The sequence below is a fragment of the Cuculus canorus genome, chromosome 4, assembly GCF_017976375.1.
Source record: "Cuculus canorus isolate bCucCan1 chromosome 4, bCucCan1.pri, whole genome shotgun sequence".
NCBI lineage: Eukaryota > Metazoa > Chordata > Aves > Cuculiformes > Cuculidae > Cuculus > Cuculus canorus.
In genome coordinates this window covers 30358460-30381785 of record NC_071404.1, presented here as the reverse complement: position 1 = coordinate 30381785, position 23326 = coordinate 30358460, and the positions used below count along the sequence as shown (strand labels likewise).

At 39.8% G+C, this 23326-nt stretch overlaps 1 protein-coding gene across 7 annotated transcripts in view; it reads right to left on the bottom strand.

The window, feature by feature from the left end:
• Positions 1-23326, bottom strand: part of CRACD (capping protein inhibiting regulator of actin dynamics) — a 121918-nt gene that overhangs the window by 35642 nt on the left and 62950 nt on the right. For 5 of the 7 annotated variants that reach the window (XM_054064680.1, XM_054064682.1, XM_054064683.1 and 2 more), the window contains exons 3-4: positions 18234-18305; positions 2976-3144 (exon numbers count right to left, since the gene is read on the bottom strand). In XM_054064680.1, the coding sequence (XP_053920655.1) occupies positions 2976-3144; positions 18234-18258 (194 nt within the window). In that variant the 5' untranslated portion in view covers positions 18259-18305. Of the gene's footprint in view, positions 1-2975; positions 3145-5334; positions 5439-18233; positions 18306-23326 lie in introns of those variants that run through there. The other 2 variants (XM_054064687.1, XM_054064686.1) reach the window with 2 other exon arrangements.

The following is a 23326-nucleotide window of genomic DNA, read 5'->3' as shown; positions in this document are numbered from 1 at the left end:
AATGACAAACTTTTTGTAGGGCGCTACAGAGGTGGCCTTTAAGGTATGTCCTCACAATGCTTGCTCAGTGTCAACTGTGACAAAGAAGGGAAATATAAAATCTGATAAAGGGCCAAATCATAGCCTCGGAACAGAAGCTTCTCGAGACTCCAGTGAAGCTTCACAAACACAATTTAACTTGTCTTGTAGTAAGTGCTTCTATCTCCCAGCTCATATGGTTAGGACAGAAAGTTAATGAATACAGTTTTAACTTTGTAAACTCAAGAAGGGCAATATAAAAGTGGGAAAAGGAATTCCAGCCTTTCACAGGGCAGGGCAAGAAAATTGCAGTAGGGAACCTTCCACCTGGGAATTGCAAAACAACATGGATGAATAAATAAGCTGAAGTGTGCATACATCAGGATACCAAGCAAATTATTTGCATCTGATGAGACCAGGAAGTATCTGTAAGAAAGGATGGACAGGCAGATCTGTCAGGCTGCTTTCAACTAAGCTAGCCAACCCACACCATATGCAGATTACCTAAATTGCTCCTGGTATGTCTGCATCACCCGGTCTGTGCAGTATACATTAGAGATTCAGGCATTAGCTCTTAGTAGGCTTGCAAGCCAATATAGCACACAGTGAAACACTAGCTTAGGTCTTGAGAGCAATACGAACATCTTATTTAGCCTATACTCATCTATTTTACTTGTCTCTACCCTCCTAAAGCAGCTTCCTCCTTTAATATCATTTCAAAATAACAACGTTCTCTCCCCAAAACAAAACAAATAGTGCACATGAGAAATCTACAGATAACAAATAAATGTACTTTACAGGCTGATGAAGAAATATAACTCTATTAAGGGACCGAAAGCATCCCTGAACTTTACCTACAAAATTGGAACTTTTATTAAGCTTTTCTAAGTATACAGCCATCGTATATTCTTAAAGAGCTGAAAAAAAATAAGTGGTTTTATAAAACTGCTTAGGATTTTCATTATATAAATATACTAATAGTTATTTATATTTGCTCTAGTCCATTTCTATATGAATAGTGGAAGTTATGGCAACATATTTACTGATAGACAACCTATAGGCAACTACTTATAGTCTTTTAGACAGCCTATCTCTGCCTTCAATTCATAAATATTTGAAATTGTACTAAAGACAAAAAAATACAAGGGGTGGAAGCCATGCTTCTGAAAACAAAAAGAGGTGACAAAACTAAGCTCCTCAAGGCAATTTAATGCACTGCACTGAACAACTATGCTCTTTGTAAAATAAGTAATGTAGCAAACACTATCTGCAAACTGAAAGTTATTATAACCTACTCACATTTGCAACATGAAATCTGGCAGGAAAAACAGAGTTTTGACTTGAGTATTTCTAGCAGGCTAAACCAGAAGAACCTCTCACAAACCACAGGTTCAGAAAGAAACATTCGACTTGAGACAAGCTGTGGGACCCCTCATATTTGCTAATCCGCTGAGATTTAATTTGCTCGGTCTGATTTACTTCACCAGAGGCTTATACTTAGTGGCTTTATTAAACGAGAAGATGAATATGTTTTAAAAGGCAAGCATTTAAGTCTCAAAAGGGTCTGCCACACCTTTACCACTGAGGAATGGGACAAGTTCCCATATCACTGTTTGTTTCTGGGCGCAGCACTGCATTTTCAGTTACACCGAATAGGAAATCCCTGATAGCAAGACGATGCCCTTTGTTTTGCTCCTGTTCACTAATTTGCTCTTGAGGCAGGTACTGTAACTTCCTACAGTCGCTAGGCATCATGTATGCAACGCATAGCAGTCAGTCACATCTCCATCTACAGTGCGGCCATGCTCAGTCTTCATTTTTGGAAAAGTTGGGACAGGCAAAAAAGATGCACAAAGCTGCACTGCAGAAACCAAAGGGGAAGCCTAGAACTTAAAGAATTCCACAGAACAGAACAAAAAATCCAGAAGCTTAAAAAAATGAAAAAAATAATATCATATTTTTGCAATTATGATTTTGTACCACTGAAAATACTGTGCAGGGTGATGTTTCAAATGAGCAGAGGAATTTGGTGTGGTTTTCTTATCTTCTCAGACTTTTTGTCACTGTCATACTCCTCCGTGCAAACAGTTCCTTTTCTTCCAAGGAAGCAGGCTTTGGCCAGAAGTCAACTAATTTCTCTGAGACTTTCAGTTGGCAAGTGAAAGAAGTGCTATCGACCCAATTAGTTTGAGCACCAGGTCTTGGTTTTTTTGTTAGTGGTGGTGTGTGGTGTTTTGGTTTGGTTTTGTTTAGGTTTTTTTTTCTGTTCTGGTCATACATTGCTGACTAGTTAACTCTGTGCCATTTCTTTCTTCCATCATTTCTGCAGTGAATTCTCACGTTCTCTTCTTACCCTCTCCTGCCACTGGAATACAATCTGATTTCCAAGTGCCTCTGTTCCCTCTTTTCCTCCTTCTACTCTACATTCAAATTGGATCAGAATAAAGATAGCACGTTTGTTGATGCCAATTACAATGCAAAATCTGTATGCGATAGACTGAACGAGGACGTATCCATCCTAATGCAGAAATACCACCTTGCAGGGAAAACTATGCAATGAAGTATCTGTAGCAGCCAGTTCAGGTTTCCCTCTCCCCAGTATTAAAAACACAGATACCATTAATAGCTCTGCTCATGTGTCCATCATGGAATTCTGTTAAACCACAAAGCTAGATTCAAATTAATTTCTGCTTCACTCTGGGATTTCTTTTTAGTACACCAGCACAGGTACCCAATAAGTAACGCGAGCAAGAAGTGAGACCTCAGAGCCTACAGCACTGGGTATCAAGTTCAGAAGAGGGACAGAGATGCACATGCTTCATAAAAAGAGCAGCATATAACTTGCTACCACTCAACAGAGGCAGAATTTAAATGTAATTCCATTAAAAACAGGGAGAATAAGTCTTGCATTTGCAGGGGCTCCTCCACCAGCTGGCAACAGACATGTATGAGCTTACCTCAGACTACTGTTTGGCTCTTCATCGGAGGACAAGGTGCCGTTGCAGATGTTGCCAAAGGAGTGGCTGGGCTTCAGTTTGGCTTCCTCACAGTCTGACACAGGCTCTCTTTTCTTCCTCTTACCAAAGAGCTTCTTGAAAGGCTGGAATTTGCCTGCTTTTTTCTTGTCTGCAAATTACAAGACAAACAGGCAAAGGGCTGAGGGACACGATGCCTCGGCACAGCTTGCAAGCACACACCGCGGCAGCAGGTTCAAAGGAAGAATGAGGTCAAAGAGCAAATCACCAGCCCGAAGCAGCCTGGCGCTTGCAATGTAAATGCAGGGCTGCAACTCACTGTTGACGCATCATATTGACAAAGCAAATGTAAGAGCATTAAAACATCTGCTTTTGGGTTTAAGGATCTGCTTGGACATGTCAGTGCAGCCGAATATTTGGACAAAGAGAAAGCATCATTTTGTGGAGACAGAATTTACTTTTTATTTGAGTCTCATTTTTAGGCTTTACATCGCACTTTTGGTTTGGCCTTTTCATCAGAGGACAAGCACCATTTTGGTTACCCCACTTCAGCAGGTCCTGGGTCCCCTGCCTCAAAAACAATTGAAAATAACCTGCTGTATTTTACCTCATAACAGACAAATCAATTTGCAAACGAACAAAGAGAACGGGATAAAGTTCTTTTGGTTTGCTGGTGAGTTAGTTCAACAACCAGCTTTATATCAGAAAAGTCAATACATTTTTCCTACTCTTCTTTCCCCTAGTAGCTGAGGACAGAATTTGACCAAGCATTTCTTCCTTGAGATGCTTAAATATAAAAAGCTCTATCAAAAAAGCAATGCAAAAAGACAAAACAGACATGAAGACAGGTACAGGAAATTAAATAGTTAACCAGAAAAAAACCAACTCCTTGTTCCACCAAAATCTGAAGAAAATAAAGGCATCTTCAAACTACTTTCCCCACATTTAGTAAAAAGAATTACCAAAAGTTTCTTGTTAAGCATCACCAAGAAGAGGTTAATTTCTCAGATTTTTCACCAAGGAATTTCTAAAAGATCATAACTGTCAAAGATCTAAATTTCTTTTCTGCCTCTTCTTAATGTTGCATTGAATCTACTTAAAACAAGATTTAAAAAAAAAATAAAAAAAAAACACCAAAAACTTCTAGCTTCCTATTATAACCCAGTTTGAGAAGTATCATATTGTACTGATAACAATTATTTTCATAAGCTATTTAAATCCTTACACGTGCTTTTCTCCGAGGCTGCATGCATATGTACTGCCTCGGCATGCTCTACCCTTTCTATGAGCTGTTGCTTAGCAGAAAGCAGCAGTTTGGTTGCAAAATACACAGAAGATCCCTGTAGGAACATTTGACAAGGAAACAAGAAAAAATCTTCTGTAGTGCAGCAGTACTCTTCAGTAGTGCATCAGGTTTTACACTCCACTCTGCCATAGCTATGGATGGCAAAGCCCCATGCAGGAAACACCTCTTTCCAGTTGCTGAAGGCATAAATAATTACAGGGTTTTTGGAGAGAGAAAATGTGCTCAAGCATATTGCAATCTGTCTACTTCCACTGACAAGTGGTTTCCTAACTAGCGTGGTGCCAGCAAGCCTGAGTTGAACCCTGGGGTGCAATCAAACTTACACAAAGAGCAAGAAAGTCACTCTTTATGCATCTGACTATCTGTATCTGATGACGGATGAAGAAGGAAACAGATTGAAGCTAAAAAATCAAAAATGCAATGGACTATAATTCTGCATTTCCTTTACACATCCCTAGGAAGTTTACACAGGTATCATTCTTCTCATTGGGCAATCAAGATACTCAGCATTTGAGCAATTTCATTAAGACAACAAGGCACCCCAGTAGAAGCATAGACATAAAAAGCTGAATGACAAATCTCAAATTTAGCCTCTGATTAGCATTTTTCACTTCCGAACCCCCTGCCCCACAATGAATAGATGAGGAAAACAACCACCACCAAAACAGCAGCTTTAGCAGTGTAGAAGAAAAAGGGGGACAGAAGTCCCCTCACTCTGTCCCCTAGCTCTGCCTTCCATAAACTGACCAACTCACACCATCTCCAGCCAGGCCAATTGCTTCTTTCCTGAGCCAATTGTTCAATTCTAACTTCAGAAAAATACCTTCTTATACAAATACCCCTAACAGACAGGAAAGCAGTCATGCAGAGAAAGAGAGAAATTATTGCTCTAGGCTATAGCTGCCCCCAACTCTCTTCACGTACTCCAGAGACTGCCTGCAAAAACTCATAAATCAAATGGTAGAACGTACAGCAGAGAAAGTATCAGTTCCAGACACAAGACTGGATAAAAGATGTTTTTTCCATGGTTCCCACCTTGCCTGCCTCCTCAGCCTTCATTGAAAGGGAAGGCTGTGTGATGCCATTTCTGCTGGTTAATGTAATTTACTGCCCATATCAATTCAACCGCAGCATTTTTTAAAAAGGTTCTGTCTTTCACCCACGTTATCTTTGTCCCCTCCCCTCTTTTGGAGCTCTTCAGATATAACTGTGAATTACCTCATCAACTCCAAATCTACTGTACTGATTCACCAACTATGAATCTAGGTGTTGAACAAGTAAAACAGGTCACCACAGCTTTCACTTCAAAATGGGTGAAAGAAAACACAGTTATCTTCAGCCAAGATCTGCCCTTCTCCATGTAATTTAACGTTCCCTGAGCTGCTTTCCGCTCCACACCCCATCATCACAGTTGTCACATTACTAAGCCTGAGTTCTTTAAATTAGGCTTTGTGACTCATTGCAAAACCAATGAACACTCTTCCCTGCACAGGGTGCACATGCTATTCCCTATCCTGCCAGCGCAGAGGTAAGGAGCAGCCAGCTCTTCCAGGTTTCTAAGGAGGAAATGCCTGACCACTAAGACAAAGTCTACTGATGTAAATTTTTCACAAGATCTTACGGAGGAAGATGTGGGATGATATCACCTACATGCTTCCTATAACAATTAAAAAAAAAAAAAAAGAGTACAAAGAGTAATCCAAATATTAGTAATGTAACAAGCAATGCCCTGCAAAAAAGCCTTTTGAGCCCCTAATGCTACAGCTCGAATATTACTCCTCCCTCCTGTCTATCTATACCGCAGAAAGAAAATAATAGGATAGGAAGGGCTGAAGGTTGAGCTATCCAAGGCTGTTGACTTGTGTCAAGGCCAATTGCCGAGACAGCCAGGAAAGAAGTCTGCTTACATGGGCCATTTGCCTCTCTCCTTAATCACTTGAATGGGAATCCTACAGGTCCAGCCTTAGGAGAACACTGGAAATCAGCAGTCAAACATTTTCCTGCTTTTTTGACAAGCCTCTCTTGTTCAAATCACTGCAAACAGTTAACAGTAAATCAGTTTTCAATCACAGAAGAACATGAGGTGTGAGGGAGACAGATAAACAAGGTTGGATACACAAGCTAGAATATCACAGCACATATGGTAAATGCTCCCTTCTCAGCTTATTCCAGAAGGGTAACAGAGCAGATTAGAATAATCTTTAACCTGCCATATAATTTGTCAACTGCATAAAGACACAGAGTGCCAAACTCAGAGCCAATTACAGCGAAGTGCATCAGCATCATGAGGACAGCACACAGTCCCTCCACTCCTAACTACATTTAGGATAACATAAAAGGAGTAGAGATTGACATAAAAAAAGACTGATGCTCCAACTCAAACATAACTTCTCAGCAATGAGTTAAGCTGCATGAGAGACTGATAGGAGCAGCTATTCCTCTCAAACTCTCTCTTTCACTCTAAAGCACTCTCCAAGAAAGATGAAGGCTGGTGCAATGGACTTTATTGCCAGTAATCTGGCACGGCCTTTGGACTCCAGCTGGCAAAGTCTTGGCAACACACCAGCTGACAAATCCCTGTAAGATAACTTGTAGTTACAAGACAACTCAACAACTCAAGTATTACCCAAATCCACTGGGATTCCAAGGCTGTGACACTTTCCAAAAACTACACAGAGCCCTCAAGGCAGGCACAAGTCAAACAGAGATTTAACTGCTGCTCTTATAGATGGAAGAGATTTAAATGATTGGGTGGGATAATGACTGGATGGGACAGAGGAAATGTCAACACCACTGGAAATATTTGAAAAGTAATTTTCAAGCAGATCAAGCTTCACCTGAGAAACAGAAAGTCTTACATAATCATAGAAGAGACACCTAAAGATGTAACAAGGTGTTAGTTCCTTGCAGCTTTTCCTCCTTACTGTGGTGACTGGGATACTCACAGTAGCGTAGGTGAGAAAACCCATGGGGGGGGGGAGGGGGGGCAGACCTCCCCGAGCAGGGCCGATCAAGAAAGTGTATCAGATAGTAGGTGGAAAGATATAAATAAAAGCAGGATTTAAAGTAAATTTTTAAAGTTGAAGTTATTGTGATCAAGATTTTTCTAACCTTGGTTTTGCAATGGGAATTGAGGAGGTTTCACAGACATTTGTCCACTTTGTGAAATGCAGCGCCTGTCTGTAATTCCTATCTGTGGTATGAAATACTGCACAGAGGCTGTCTCCAAAACAACATGTTCCTTGTCAGTGAATTTAATTGCTATAAAATATGATGTAATAAGCTAGATTAATAAGGATATGAATTATTAATTGAATAGGAATGTCTGTGAAGACTTTAGAGAATAGAAATACACATGCACGTGGCATTATGAACTGCATGGCAAGGAGAGGGCAGATGGGTGATGGGACTGCAGGCACAATACAGCAGCCAAGGCAAGAAAGGGAACTAGAAAATTCTGTTCAAAGGGTTAAGTTGACTGACATCTCTTATCACATCTCTGCAGCAGAAGAAGACTGTTATGACATATATTGCCAGTATCAGTAATAAAAAAATCCCACCTTGATTTTAAGGTAATGGTATGCTTTGTCATGCTCTTTTAAAAATAACTCAGGAGAGCCACCACCATAAGCACTGCCCTGTTGAGTCCTGGTTTGGCCATGCACCTGCACAAATTTCTTTGCTTTTCAGGTCCCCACCAAAATAGCTGTCCTGTCCCTCCCCCCCGGCCCAATCTGTTCTTATAGGGCACAGAGCATTCCCATGCAAACTGGGATCAGCACTTGCCTCCAGCTTTCCCACCCACTCCATGTCTCAGTACATTCATTTCTGTGAGTCCTCAGAGCTGCTCATTATTGCCAATACATATGCGTTCGAAGCTGGGAGCAGCAGTCCCAGGAGAGGTGTATCCACTCCTTCAGGAAAGGGAACAAATTGTCTGGGAACAAGAAGGAGCAGGGCATACTCTGCTATGCTTAATCATGTTCCCACACTTTAAAACAGGCATGAGGTCCTGTCCCTATTGTGGTCTATCAGATTTAACAGGGAAAGTTGATTTCTGATTGTTTCTGCCTCCATGACCATTGCTCTCAGTCCATTACTCTCTCTTCCACGTGTAACTAAAAAAAACAAGCTGGGGTTGATATATGGACACAGTCTGGATAAGCAAAGCAGACACAAACACTAAAGAGCTCAAGGAAACATTTAGAATAACACAAAAGGAATAAAGACTGATATAAAAAGACCAATGCTCAGATTCAATAACATAACTTCTCAGTAATGAGTTAAACTGCATGAGACATTCGTGAAGTGGACAGTACGGAATAAGTCCCATGCTGACAGATATAAGATGAGATAACATAACCAGAGATGAAATCAATACCTGAGAAACATTTAATGAAAACAAGATGGAGAGTGATCAAAGGCGACAAATTGGAGCAGCCACAACAGTCTCATGAAACACCTAGGCAAAGCAAAGGAAAAATTGCATACCAATGCTTGCCTGTTTTTCCAAGAGTATCAAGTGATCTTATAAGAGATACTATTTCTTGTAAACCTTGTCCCACAGAGAAGGTGAGGTATTCTTGGATTACCTGATATAAACTAGTAATGCTACCTAAAGTATCCATAACACAGCAAGAACCAATCTTACCTTCCAGAAACATCTAATTTTCCCTTGCCACCTGCAGAAGCAAAGGCATTTCTGTAAACAACTGCCCATTTGCCATTTTGATTTCTCCTAAAGACTGTATCTTCCAAAGAAGCTATATGTAGCTGAGAGAGTCAGCTGCTAGGAAATGCCTATGAATAAGCATAATAGAGTCTATTAAGATTCAAACACCATATAATACACTTTATCATCCAGAGAAAGGAAAGAACTATTTCAACACTTCTTTTGACACAACAAGAAAGTAACAGTAAAAGTAAAACCTTATTTTACTTACTTCAAGGCAAAAGGAGTTAACCTCTGCTGCACAAGGGTTGGCCCAGTGGTCTTTAGTGGAAAGGAAGTGATATTAATGAAGAGAAGTAGTAAAGAGCTGTTTTAAAGTGTTTAGATGACATCAAACAGAAGAACTAGAGCCAAGTAAATGCTGATCCTATCCACTTCTTCACTCTCATTTATTCTGGAAAGAGTTTCACCTCCGTTTCTTTTCAGCTTCTGTTTTCCCCATCTGTAAATTGAATCCTTCCCAGTCAGTCTTCGTATTTCTGTGCTATTATATTTATTAAGTATCACAGTGACTGCTCCTAGAGGTCAGAAAGCCTTATGTTTCTTACCCAACCCTTCATTTCAACACCAATATCCTGCCTCCCTAATCCACCCCACTGCCAGCCTGGGGCAGCACCTTTGGGATAGGGAAGACACTGCTCTCTGAAAAACGCAGCCAAAACTAGAGCAGGCAGGTAACTTTGGGGTAGGCTGGGGACAGTGGGGACTCCCAACAAGGAAGACAGTATGAGAAAATCAGTACAAACTTCAGCAGCAAACAGTACTGGGGCCAGGGAGTTTCCTTTTTTCCCAGTTTTCCAGAGAGGAAGCCCCAGGTAGAGGTTACAGAGTGAGTAGTCAGGGGGTTTTAAAACAACTTGGGATAAGCATCTTGAGCACAGTGACAGCAGGCAGCAGAGTTAATAAAGATATTTGTGAAATGGTTAAGTAAATGCAATAGATGATACTGAGGTGCTGGGCTGCCTTGCAGAACATATGGGATAAGATAAAACCTGCTTATAATAGATCTGAGCTCAGTGATGCATGTGAGACTTTTAGAAAGGAAGAGACCGCAATAGCTTCTGATTCACCAACAAAACATTCATCTATTATGTAACAGAAGGGAGAAAGTTTTATTTTACTAGGTCAAGACTTATTAACTGAAGTTATTCATGGGAGACCCTTTTGGTATGCTGGGTTTTATCTGAGGTTTCCAGATCTGCATTAAGCACTTGAGATCAAGGCAGTAAAGAGATGTTGGCTCATTATTTCCTTCTCAGAGGAAAAAAATTGTAAACCATGGGATTTCCTCTGCAAATTTGTCTCCTATATGAGACAATTCCTGCTCAAAACATTTAAAAATGGAACTACTGGCTGAGTTGCAGATGGAAGGATAAGCCTCCCAAAGCAAAGTGATTTGCCTGAGGCCCCACTGTGGAACGGTCCAAAGTCCAAGGAGTATAACTTGAACCAGGAAAACACCTCTATGCTGCCTCTCCCCAGACACTGGCAGTCATTTGTCCCTCCTCAAGGCTGGCACAAGCTGCTGACAAGGCAAGGATCTTACGCTTAAATTGCTAAAATCATTCTTGCAGGGGACTTTTACAGAAACTGCTTTTTTCTGCCCTTCAGGCAAGTCCTGGTCAACTTTATATGTCAACCAGTATGCACTGGTCAACTTTTGTATTCATACCACTTCCCATTTTTTGCACCTGTTAAAGAAGGAGCAATTTATGGAGCACTTTCAAAGTAATGTCACTACTCAGAACAATGTTAAACAATGAAAGAAACCAGCAGATAAAAATGCTTTTTCATTCACTGTGACTGGCAAGTGTAAAAGAAAGGCTTAAAGTGATTTTTCTTTTTTTTGTTTTCGCACAGTTTCAGTTTAATGTACTTTTACAATGACAAATGTATGTATGAATTTTACCCTTGCCGTTCACGTGAACTGACAACATATTTCAAGTAGGTCAGATGAAACTAAGAGAGTTAAATTTTCATTTTGCGAACTCTTTTAGTCCCTAGTCATAAGGAATATCTGATTGGTTGGATTCTCAGAAATTCTGAAATGAGATAAACCCCCCATATTTGAGTGACCTGGAAGCCAAGGCAAATCTAAACTCAGGCTCAATGTGTCTAAAAGAACTAACACACTTGTGGCCATCTCCAATTTCACACAATTGTGTGAATTAAACTCCTTGCTGTCGTGGTTTACAGATGGGTAGCACGGTAAAGAAAATCAACTATTCCTTAAGAAAAGAACCATGGCATAAGCCATGGCATTCAGAAATCCTTCAGGCAATTTTGGTAAAATAGCAAATTAAGAAGTGAATGATTGCATGGTGAAAATCACAGTGAAGAGAATTAAGAAGCTGGAAAGGTTTCTGTTTTGATTAGATTTTTTTTCCTGAAGAAAGCCAAACCTCAGCCACCTTATTCTGCTGGGCAAGGTGATCAGAGGGAATCATGGCATTCATTCCCCAGACTGGCATATCTCCAAAACATTGTGGGAAATAACATCAGTCAGCAACACAGGAAGTGAAGAACCTGTTCAGTGTTCCCCTCTAAAGCCAAGAAGCCACCTCTTCTGCCAGAGCTCTGCGGAGCCAAGACAGAGGAATACATTCCCCTCCTCACAGCCTCTCCTCTTTCTGCTGCATGCTCTCCATTCTCAACTGTTCCTCCAGGCTCATTTATTCCTTCTGATGAACAAATCCTCTTTGCACAAATTGACATTAATTGTAGCCAGATTAAAATTCTGGGCAGCTGCCCTGAGTTTGTGAGTTTGCCTGGTTATCCAGCATTTGATTTTTCCACTGTCCAAGCAGCTTTCACTACATACATTGAACAAAAGCCCAGATTACTCCTCTCCTCAGGGACAGCAGGCACTACACTGAGACATTTTCTATTCTTCTGTTCAGCAACAAGATTCCCCTCCTGGGCATACAAGCAAGAGATATAGCCACAGATCCTTGGAATACCTAAACATGCCAGACCTGGGTAGATCTTCACTGTGGTCAGAGAGGCTTTACCCCTACTCATGCACCGCTTACAGGGTCTGAATGTCAGGCATGGATGGATGCAAGAATCGATTTTGGCAGCTCTGAACTTCTGTTTCCCACGTGGCTGAAGCATATTTTGGATTCTTGCAAGCAACTTGCTACAGAAATTGATAACCTGCCTGTCCAGTTGAAGGAAGTTCAAAATGAGATTCAGGGGAAGCCCTGCTGAACAAACTGTATTTAGCTGCCTTCCCTAACTCCTTCTCTGACACTGTTGGCTTCCTGCCACCGTGCATTAAACACTCCTTCACCTGATAGCTCTGCTCCACTTGTAAAAGTTAAGGCTCGTGAGCAATCACAGTAAAAGAAGCTGCAGAGAGCAAAGGTGGGAAAGGGGTAGAGGCAGAGAAGAGGTGATTAATTATCTAGTTTTAATCTTTTTTTACTTGCCTCTTACCTATTCTTAATTTACCTAGATTACAATCATACAGCAGCTGAAACAGTTTTTCCACCTCTGTAAAGCACCATGCAGTCTTATAGCAGCACACGGAAGTTTGAAAGAATTGTAACAGTACCAAAAAAGCAAGCCAAAAGAAAAGTTTAGAAGAGTAACCAGTTTCCATTATGTGACCAACTAGCCTTAAGAGATGCAGACATCCCTTTCCTTGATGCATTTTGAGGTTGAGATGAAGAAAATTCAGGTTGCACTTCATGAAGCCTTCCTCACCCAATCACTTCTGAACTGTCAAGTGTGAGTATGGAAACAACAGTAATTGTTTCTTTGCGTAGTTAACATTTATAGCTGAAAGTCCTAGGCTAAGAGAACAGTGATTTCAGCGGTCTGTGTTGTCCCTCTGTCAGATCCCCAGGTCCCCAGGCCAGGTATTTTTGCTGCATTTTTTTGAAAAATCCTGATGCTCTAAATGACTGTGCTAATCTTGATACTTCTTTAAACAGCAAAGCTAAAGCCCAAAAGCCATATGCGCTGTAACGCCCACCCAGGACAGTCAGAGGAAAGAACTATTTATTTTAGGTAGATGAAATGACAGTACTGTCAGTTATACGAATGTAACCTTGTACAATGTACAAGTTAAGCTCAGGCTCCTCCCACCCCTTCGTCCCCTCTTTTTCAGTTTTAAAGAATAAGATTTGCTATTATATGGAAGACAGCAAAATGCCAGTCACCAGCTGCGGCAGGAACACTTTGTAATGCCAATGCAGATCTCCAGGATTTTTCATCAGAGAATATGTCTCAATCGGAAGGGGAACAACAGTTTCTCCTTTTCATGCTTTTCTGTTAAATTATTTGGAGCCAAACCACAAACTGCACAACCACAGCACATAACAACCAAACAGGAGACAGAGAAGTGACTGTGCTTCAAAAGGGGCACAATCTCCCTCCTTATCTTCTGGTTTTCAGTCTGGCTTGATTTACTAGCTTTTATAAACCAAAGGCATGACCTATATGCCAGGATACGGATTGTTCACAATTTGTTTGCTGAAACAAATGTCTGCTACTCTGGACAAATGCATTTCTAGCTGCTTTGTTTAGTCACAGTTAATACTATGTACATCTGCTCTCTGGCTGACTGACTCGCACAGACAATTTTGAGTTTAAGTATTTCAAACTGTAAACTGAAAATTAACTAGTGACTAATAATCTGCTGTATTGCCTGGGAATTCACTATTTTAATAACATTTCAACAAATCCTAAATTAAAATAAGCATAGACACATTTCTGTATGTGAAATTTATCATATACTTACATATTGCAGATTACTGATGAGTCTGGAAAAGAAAAATCCAGGGAAGAATACATGCAGCTACCTGGCATTACATATCCATCTTCATTAATAGGAGCGCAGCTGCTACTTACTTTGAGGGTGCTAGCTTGGAAACTACAGTCAAACATGACTAAAAGGTTTTCAAGCGTGTATTTGATTTTGGTAAATAGACTCCTGTAAATGTATTACCCTCATTGTATCCTAAATCTCCAGGCACGGTTAAGGCAATGCAGATAGTATTTGGATAACCACTTAACCCAAAAACAGAAAATAAGAAAGCAATGAGATTTTACTACTTTGTAACAAAATTATTTGAAGTGCTTATAAAAAAAATTTATAATAATATTTTACTAAATTTTTTCAAAAGCATATTTCAGTGTTTTCCCCAATTTTATCATAATAAATCATTCAGAGCAAACTGGAAAGGGACACTGGATAGAAACTGAAAGCAGGTTATCTACCCATAATTGTTCCAATTTGAGGTGCCCAGGCAACAGGTATACCCATGCAACTGCTGCAAGGCTTACTGGCTGGAGAGTGTCTCAGCCTGGCAGCGTGTTCCCGCACATGCATTGCACATCACTGTGAAAGAGGCCAAATGACCTTTAACCAAAGGATCTGAAATTTAACCAGGACTAAGGAAGACAGCAGAATGGATGGCTGTGAAAAAGCATGCAAGACCTTACAGAATCACAGAATCATTTAGGTTGGAAGAGACCTTTAAGATCATCGAGACCAAGCATAAGAAAAGGAAATTTGAGATATACATCTCAGAAAAGAACAGGATGAAACAGACAACCCATGTTACTTCCTCATAACAACAAATGTTTGTTTGCTTAAACCATCTGCTATAAAAACTGCCTGTAAAAAAGTCCTTACAATCTTCAGTAAAAGAAACTCTCCCAAAGACAGCATCACCCTTTGCAGCTGTGGCGGAAACACAGTGCTTACTCACAACGTGACAGGTCACCAAGCAGCAGCTCCAGAGATGTTGGTCCTGGGTAATTTACACACAGTCATCACCAGAATAACTTGGCCTCTAGCAGAACAAGCCCAAATTGCAGGGGAGGAGGGTTATTTTGCCCTTTTTTTAAAAGGCAAACATCTTAGCTTTTGATCAAAGACCTACAGTGGGTAAAATCAAGGCAGCTGTAAGCACTTCAAGGTGCTGATGGGCAAGGGCACAGCTACCAAGGCAGCCTTGCAGGACTCTGCTCTTTCCTGCTGGAATGTTCCAGAGCTCACAAGCCAGAGGTAGTAAGTCTTTGAGGACCTGACCTCACTGTGAATAGCTGTGCTTCTCTGCCCTGCCTCCCTGGACCATGCCATTAGACTGGTAAGGTTTGTTTGTACCTGTTCTTCAGGATATCCCAAGCACCCTTTTCAGAGTCAGCCTCTTACATCCTCCAGCACCTGAGTAGTCAGCTGGGGCAAACATAAGAACAGAGCAGCTGGTTGTCCCTGCCTTAGGCTATATTGTGAAATGGGACAAGTGCTCTGCTCTGGAGACAAGAGCGGACATATCATTTAGGGAAACAGCATTCCAGAATAAGAATTAAATGTAGTCTGCTATGGGAACAGAAGAACATGAAGAGATCGCATCTTTCGAGTGAGGACACAAGATATTAATCTTGCTATTTAATAAGGAAGCAGTAAACTAGAGGACAGAAGTCTTCCACCTACACTGAGTCAAGCTCTCTAATTAGTTCATGAAGCATTTTACTGAAAGTATAATTTTACATATGTAGCAAAGCAAAAGGTACCGATGAATTGCACCTCATTAAGTGTAAGCTGTTTGGTAATTAAGAAAAAATAATGCAGGCATAGCAAAATTGGTGCAGACAAGAATTCCATCTAGCTGAGTGTCGCATTTCAATAGCAGCTGGGCTGCTCAAGCAACAGAGAAGTAATTCGAAATTCAGTCCTGACCCATGGGGACAGGCAGTCAGACCATGCATTCCAACTTTTCTAATAGAAATCTTATAAAACAGATACAATTAATGATTAATGCCTTTGCTAAAAATGACTGGTTAGCCAATTAGTGGTTGTCTCCACCCATGAGCTATTAAAACTTCATGTTCCGTGTATAAAAAGCATTGCTATCCTATCCAGAGTACTTGTAAATGTACACATCACCTATGTCCATGTTATAATTTTTTTAGAGTTCTGTTAGTACTTATGCAGAAGTAAGGTAAGTCAGTCATACTTATCTCTTATTTAAACTGTAAGCTTCTTAAGGAATCAGAAACAAACAAGTATCCCAAGTAAGATATTACCAACAAGATTTCAATACCATAGTATTTTCCAAATTTGCTTTTTACCAATTTTGGGAGAGAAAGTTTGCTGTGAGTGAGAGAGTTCAGAAACCATTCCACATTCTAGGATAGAAAAGGGACTGAAAACAAAGGCCAAACAAAACCCTAGCACAGAAGCATATTCTGTGAACAAGATCACCAAGGCATGCAGAATTGTCATCACTCACCTCTGCTAGAAGGCTGGCAAACTGTAGATATTCTCTACCTTTCTATTTTTAATCTTATCCAGATTGAATGAAACACAGGTAGCCTCGGGGAAACCAAATATATTTTAGCCAATCCTTTCTCTATTAAAGAAGGCAGCAGCTGTGGATACAGGTTTCCCAGAACAGCAACCTTCAGAGAAGACTCACATGACATTGAATCAGATTCATCCCCCACAGATGGGTGCCAGGGATTTTTAAGTCTTTACAGTAGCGCTACACAGTGACTGAACACAAACCCCGGTATAAGACAAGACAGTGATGCACCATTTTATTTGGTGGTAATTGTATAGCAAATGGTTTTCTATAAAAGCAGCCACCAGATTCTGGGGAAGTCTGGGCCTGGAATTTGCAGCTCAGTTATTACTTAACTAATAATAGCTAACGCAAGTGTAAAAACCACATGAAAAACAGAGTTTCCTTCCCACAATGCCTTTGGTGAAGTTGCCTAAAAAAAGAAAACAAAAAAAGTCTGAAAACTTCACACACGTAAATTCTTTTCTTTGTACTGAATGGACACACTGTACTCCCACTCCTTTGCAAAGGAAGTTAAGACCTTCTTTATATTTCAAACCTGCTCTTTTTCTCAACAAAATACAAATGAAAGGGCCATGTGAATTATTAACAGATGACAACAGAGAACTAGCCAGGTATTTGAAATGCTTGTGTCTCTTCTTCCTACATGAATTCCTCAATAGTGCATGCAAAGTAAGTGTTCTTATTTCTTCCACCCTTTAAAGCCATAATTAAAGCCAACTAAAATACTTGTTGAGAAGTAAATGTTTTTTACATTCCTTCCTCCCTCCTTTCTTTCCCTGGGAGAGAATTTGACCCGACCATCAGTGATAGAGGAACTGTACATCTTGTTCTGAAGCATAAATAGTGAATCAAACAAGAACCTTTTCTATTCTTAATACCTTTTCAGTAGCACAAGTTCACGTGGAACATCATAAAATCCAGTGGAAACAGAGATACTATTTACTTCCAAACAGTAATAGAGTTATGATCAGGAAACCTGAAAACAGACTAAAGCTTTTGTCACGTTAAGATGTTAGCCATCATCTCATGTTGAAAGAAAATTGTGTTGGTTATAAACACTTTGGCCAACCATTCTCCCCATGCCACCCCCCAACTCCCCAGTCCCCCCCAACAAATAGGTAAACAGAAGGACACCACATGAATCCAACATCACTGCATGATAGCATGCTTGGTATTTATACATAGGTAGAAACTTAATACTGCTTCAGTCCATTCACATCATTTAACTTGAATAAAAGCTGATTTTGTCAAATAATGTCTGCAAATCTAATGCAAGAAATAAAGATGAAATACTGTAAGTTAGCATCAATGCAACTGAAAAGTAATATTTGACAACTAACATAAGAAAACATATTGAAATCAGAGCTACAGTAGAAAGATTTAAAAACAGCAAGCTTTTTGACACCTTTAAAAAATAATCCAGATTATCCTAAATGAGAACATGCTTTTGTATTTACTTCAAAATTTAAATCCATAAATTTTAAACTCATCAGTTAAAATGACCATCTCAAAAGGAATGGTAGAGCACAACATCTGACATAACACAAACCGGGGGAATCAAGTTTCCCACAGTAGTGCAAATAGCTCCCAGTGATGCCACAGGGAATTACTTGCAAAAACGTAAACCAGAATAACCTCTTTGGTTTGGATTTGACTCAGCTTCAGACATACGTTCTTTATTAAGACTGCCATAAAAATGGACAAAAGCAGCATATACATTAGCAGCAGCTCCTGCTTGAAAACAATTAAGCATAGCACATTTTCCCCTCAGCCAGCTCCCCGCTGAAAGTACTCGACTAAGCCACAAAAACTTAACAGTGAGCTTTCGAATGACAGGACACCATGTGCTCCATGATCTACAGAATCAGCCAAGTACTTACAAGGTTTCCTAAACAAATTGATCATGCCTACAATTTCAGACGAAGTCAGAGAAACTCCAGACTTGATCTTCTCTAAGGAAGAAACAAAAGCCATAAAATCACCAAAGAGAAGAGTTTGGCTTTTTTATAGAGAACTCCGAAGGACACATTGTAACATGACAAGAAGCTTGCAGGAACAGCCTTACAAATCAAGCAGAGCACGTATTTCAGCACTCTTTTTATTTACCACTCTCCCTAAGGAAAACATTAAGGGAGGTTTTAACTAGCAAGACCCAAGGTGATTTCAGGTTGATAGTGAACTCTTCCCAGCTGATCTTTCATGTGATATGCATTTGGTGCATTAGTTTATATAACTGCTTTTTGTTCAGTCTCTCCCAGCCACAAAGCCAAAAATAGCTTACCTTTTCCACGATGGCAAATAAATATACCTGAATACTAGGCAACTCTTTACAGGTGCTTTGAATAACAGCAGCAGTTTTTAAGAAGTCAGAAAAATCCTGTTATTATTTTATCATCCATGTTTTTAACTTCAAAAGAACAGTTCAATGTAAAATACTACCTTGAAATCTGGAGGCTGCGTTTTCCAAGAAAAACTGTGCCAGATACTGATATTTTCTGAAGCATCTTATAGTACTATGAAATGGAAACAAGCATTAAGCACTCTATATTACTGACATAAAAGAAGCAACAATGATGAAAATCTCTCTTGGAAAGCAATAAAGTTTTGAATATAAAATCTAAAAAAAGACTTCATTATGCAGTTCTCAGTCAAGACAGGGCTGAGCCAGAGTTCGGTATTTCTCTGTGCTGTAGGTAAAACTTCCATGGCTCCAGTAGCTCCTTTTGCAGAGATGCCAGTCTTCCATGAATAGATCTTTGCAACCAGGATTTGAGGGAAAATATACCCGGTAAAGCTAGGCTCACAGATCTATAGTTTGGCATACAAGTGAATGGGTGGTCTAATTTTCCAATCTCCTGGGAACCGAGTAGCTTATAATCCAGTAAAATTCTCTACATGAGATTTGTTAATGTTGTCTTTTCAATTCTTGCACTGTGTTTGTTTAAAATCATGTCTTACAAGTTTTACCCAAAGACAAGCAACAACAAGTGGCTAAGCTTAGGCCTCCACATCCTAAACATGTTTAGACCAAAAACTGCTTCTCACAAACACAGTATCTAGAGAAAGACTGCAATTTCTTAATGTGAAACCAAATATGTTTACGGTTGTCATCTGGTATAAACAGAGGTCTTTAGTGCTTGCATTAACCATAGAGACTTATGAAGCCAGTAAGATAAAGTTTAGCAGAGGAAAATTGTAAGTAATCTATTGTACATAGTGCATTCAATAATACTTGATTTCTTAAATTGCTCTCTGTAAATCAATTAAAAACACATTATTAGTTTATTTGGAGAATTTAAGAACATTTAAGAATCCCAGGCTGCTTAGCAGACTCATTGTGCTAAGCACTGGAAACAGACTTTCAGAATCATTTCCCCAAAACATGGGCAAACGGCATCAAACTGAAAAAGAGAAGAGAAGAGAAGAGAAGAGAAGAGAAGAGAAGAGAAGAGAAGAGAAGAGAAGAGAAGAGAAGAGAAGAGAAGAGAAAAGAGAAAAAACTTGAGAGTAATATCCTCCTGTCTCTCTCTCCTCTGAGGTATCTCACACTGGTACATATGTCAAGGCTTATGTGTGATAATGATTTTAGTGACTTCTTTCTTTAGGGATGCATTTTATTACATTATTGAAACATTCCCAGGAGCCAAGAGAATGACTTTCACTGCATTTCACTTTTAATTAAAAAGAGTTAAAAAAAAGAAAAAGGGAAGAAAAAAGAATAATAGAAAAATGAAACTTCTCTGGTCTGAAAAAATGCATGGCTTTTTGACCCATCCCAAAGGGCTGCTTCTCCACTCCTGCAGCTGACAGAACAAAATTCCCTGAAGCAAGTAAATCACTTCACTCAAGCCCCTCAAGCCTTCCTTCCATAGCACTACATTAGATCTAGCATCCCTCTTTTAATAGCCAGCAAGCCAGGATTAATTCACACCAAGAGAGCTTGGTGTGAATTACAGAAGAAGAGCTCAGGACCATCAGAAAGGTTGCATATTTACCTGAGCAAATGGTCTGTGGATCACACCTGTCATCACTCCCCTGGGCACATTCTGCAGCTATTCAAGTACTTTACAGCTTTATCATTTCAAACCCCATGACTGAGATCCAATTTGGAGACCAACAGATGAACATTACAATACTGAAAAGCATAGATGTCAAGAAGTACCTCTTAGAGGTATAGCCTAATCTGGCATCAAAGTTGGAGATGCAGGAATGACCATGAAACAATCTCCTAGCTGAGGAGAATTATCATAGAATCATAGAATAGTTCAGGTTGGAAGGGACCTTAAATATGATCTAGTTCTAACCCTGTGCCATGGGCAGGGACACCTCCCACTAGGAGGGGCTTAATTAGCAGTGCTTAATTGTCAAACAAGACCAAAGGACGTTTTGTAGTAACAGCTGAGGAACAGCATCACTCGGACAACAGGCATGAAGACAAGTGATGGACAACCCTATAGTGAAGAGGCAGAAACCACTCTCTCTGTAACTTCCCAAAATCAGCATTATCTCAGTCACACCCAAACTGCCTGCCACCAGTGCCACAGTCTTTGTCTATTTAAGCAGGGATGAAAATTGAAATACAAGCTTTTCAACATTAAATGAAAGAAGATTTAAAGGTGAAGTGGCAAGACTAAACTCCATGTAGTCATGGTTTAAAGAGAAAAAGAAATCTTTTTTTTTCAATTGGTTTTATTAGTAGAAAAGTGTAATGCAATAGACATTTAAACCATCCTAGTTATTTTGCAAACAACTCCAATTCTTGTCATATCCAACAAAAATTTAGGTACATAGGGTGTTTTGTTTTTACGTTTTGTTATGCAGAGAGTAATTAAATAATTCACATTACTCAATTGGCAGTGATGCCATCCACTGATGCCAAAGTGAAACGTTTGTACTTTCTTGCCAACTTAGCTGACTTCATACTTCATATTGACCTATTTTGGATGCAGCAGAAAACCAAGGCAGTGAGATTGCTCAAACCTTGTCATACATAATTGTAGTTATTGGAAGTTATTAATGCAAGTACAGATTTGGCATTAGACCTTAAACTTCAGTAACACACTTGGTCAGATATCTTACCTGCTGTTAAAAATCCTGCAGACTACCAACTTGCTCCAGTACTCCAAGCTACACGCAGTCAGTGGAGAATACTGAAGCTACTAAGGTAAATCAAGTAGAAGAGAGTGGCAGACAATGAACCAAGCAAAACCCACTTCACTCACTGGAAGTCAGGAAATTTGTGAAGAGTGGTTAATGATATAAAAGAGGGATGCATTACTTAGACAAAATTCATCCCAGGGAACTACTGAGGAGGCAATAAAGAGAGCTCTTAAGCAACATAGCTAGACTCTTGTTTCTCATGTGTCCCTTAAATGCTGGAGGTCCAAATGAAAACTCTCAAGAATTTTGACAATACATAGCATTTTGTAATGGTATCTACAGTCATTCACCACTAATCTGCTTCTTCAAGCAAATTCTACTTGGTAACGACCAGCAAGGCCACCTGGTGCCCACTGAGTCAACTTTGAGAAATATATTTTTGTTTTCGTGTGAGCAGACAGGTGCTCCATTTCCAGACCCAACAGCACAGTCATCAGCAGCAGCAAAACCACAAAGGGTCAATGGGAGCAGCTGTCTCCCCAGGGATGTGGCCTCTGTCCCAGAGCAAGCACTGATTGCAGAGTGCCTATGAGCACTCCCCATGACACTCTTCTGAGGGCAGACAGGGAAAGCCAATTTACCACAGTTTTCAGCACAACACCTCTTTGAAGCCCTGACTTTTGTGCAAGTGAAGAAAAAATGATATTTTTAATGTCTTTACCAGAACTTTCATCTGGAAAGAGGCATCTCTTGTATTAATCAACAGCCTTGCACCAAAGTAAAAAATGGTAATGTTGCTTCTTTTACTTTATTAAGCCACAAACCCTGTTTAATCTTGTTCCATTATTGGCTTATCTATGAGAGGCTAAATGTCTACCAGGTTGGCTCAACTAACCAATTTATGCTGCTGCAGTTTTGACATTTCCAAAAAAATTCTCTTAAACAACCAGCGCAGAAATAAAAACACTCCAGCAGCTGAAAGAGTACAGCTGAATAAGAAGTGCTACAAAACAGGAGCATATTTAGGGATAATGAGGTCATGTCACACCTCAATACACACGAAGTTATTCTCTTTGCTCAAATAACTTCACGTTCAGCAGTAGTCACAGCACAAAATACCACACCATTTTAAAGAGACAGAAGCATTTTCAATACTTCAGCCAATTAGAAAAAAATGCACACAGAACAATACCACCATGTGTTACCCTCCCAGCTTTCTCCTGGCTTTACAGATCAAGAGAGAGAAGGAGAAAGATGTTCCCTTCCTTTTCACCCTTTCCAAATCAGAGATCCCTAATAAGAGTGGGTGGTTTCAGCTTCAAACCATGAAGCAACTGTGGCATTTATGGTGCTTCAGAAGCATCTTATGCCTGTTCCAGCACTCAGGTACCACTGCCATAATACCACTAACAATCTCCTTTTCACCCAGTATTTTGGCTTGTCAGCGTTTTTTATTCCAGATACCTACAGTTTTTTTTTAAAAAAAAAAGACCCCAGAGATGATACTTTTCTGAAACAGAGAGGATGTAGCCATCAATATCTAATAAAAGAAAGTTCCAGATGTCAAAATCGCTCAGAAAGCATGACTGCCTACTGAGCTAAAGCATGATATTGCTATTGCTAAAAGGGAGATGGTATCTCAGCAGATACATATTGGAATCACTGACTCATCCACCCTAGGCATTTAAAGCAAACTGGTGAAGGATGAAGGGCTGACAGAAGGAAAAAAGTGGGGAGGAAAATAAGGAGTCAGAGGAGATTTAAACAAGATTAGTTACATGCGAATTCTAAATAAAGATTAAAGTCACTGTCTTGTGGATTTGGGGATTTCTGAAGTCAAGGTTATGAAATTAGCAGAACACTGGCAGTTTAT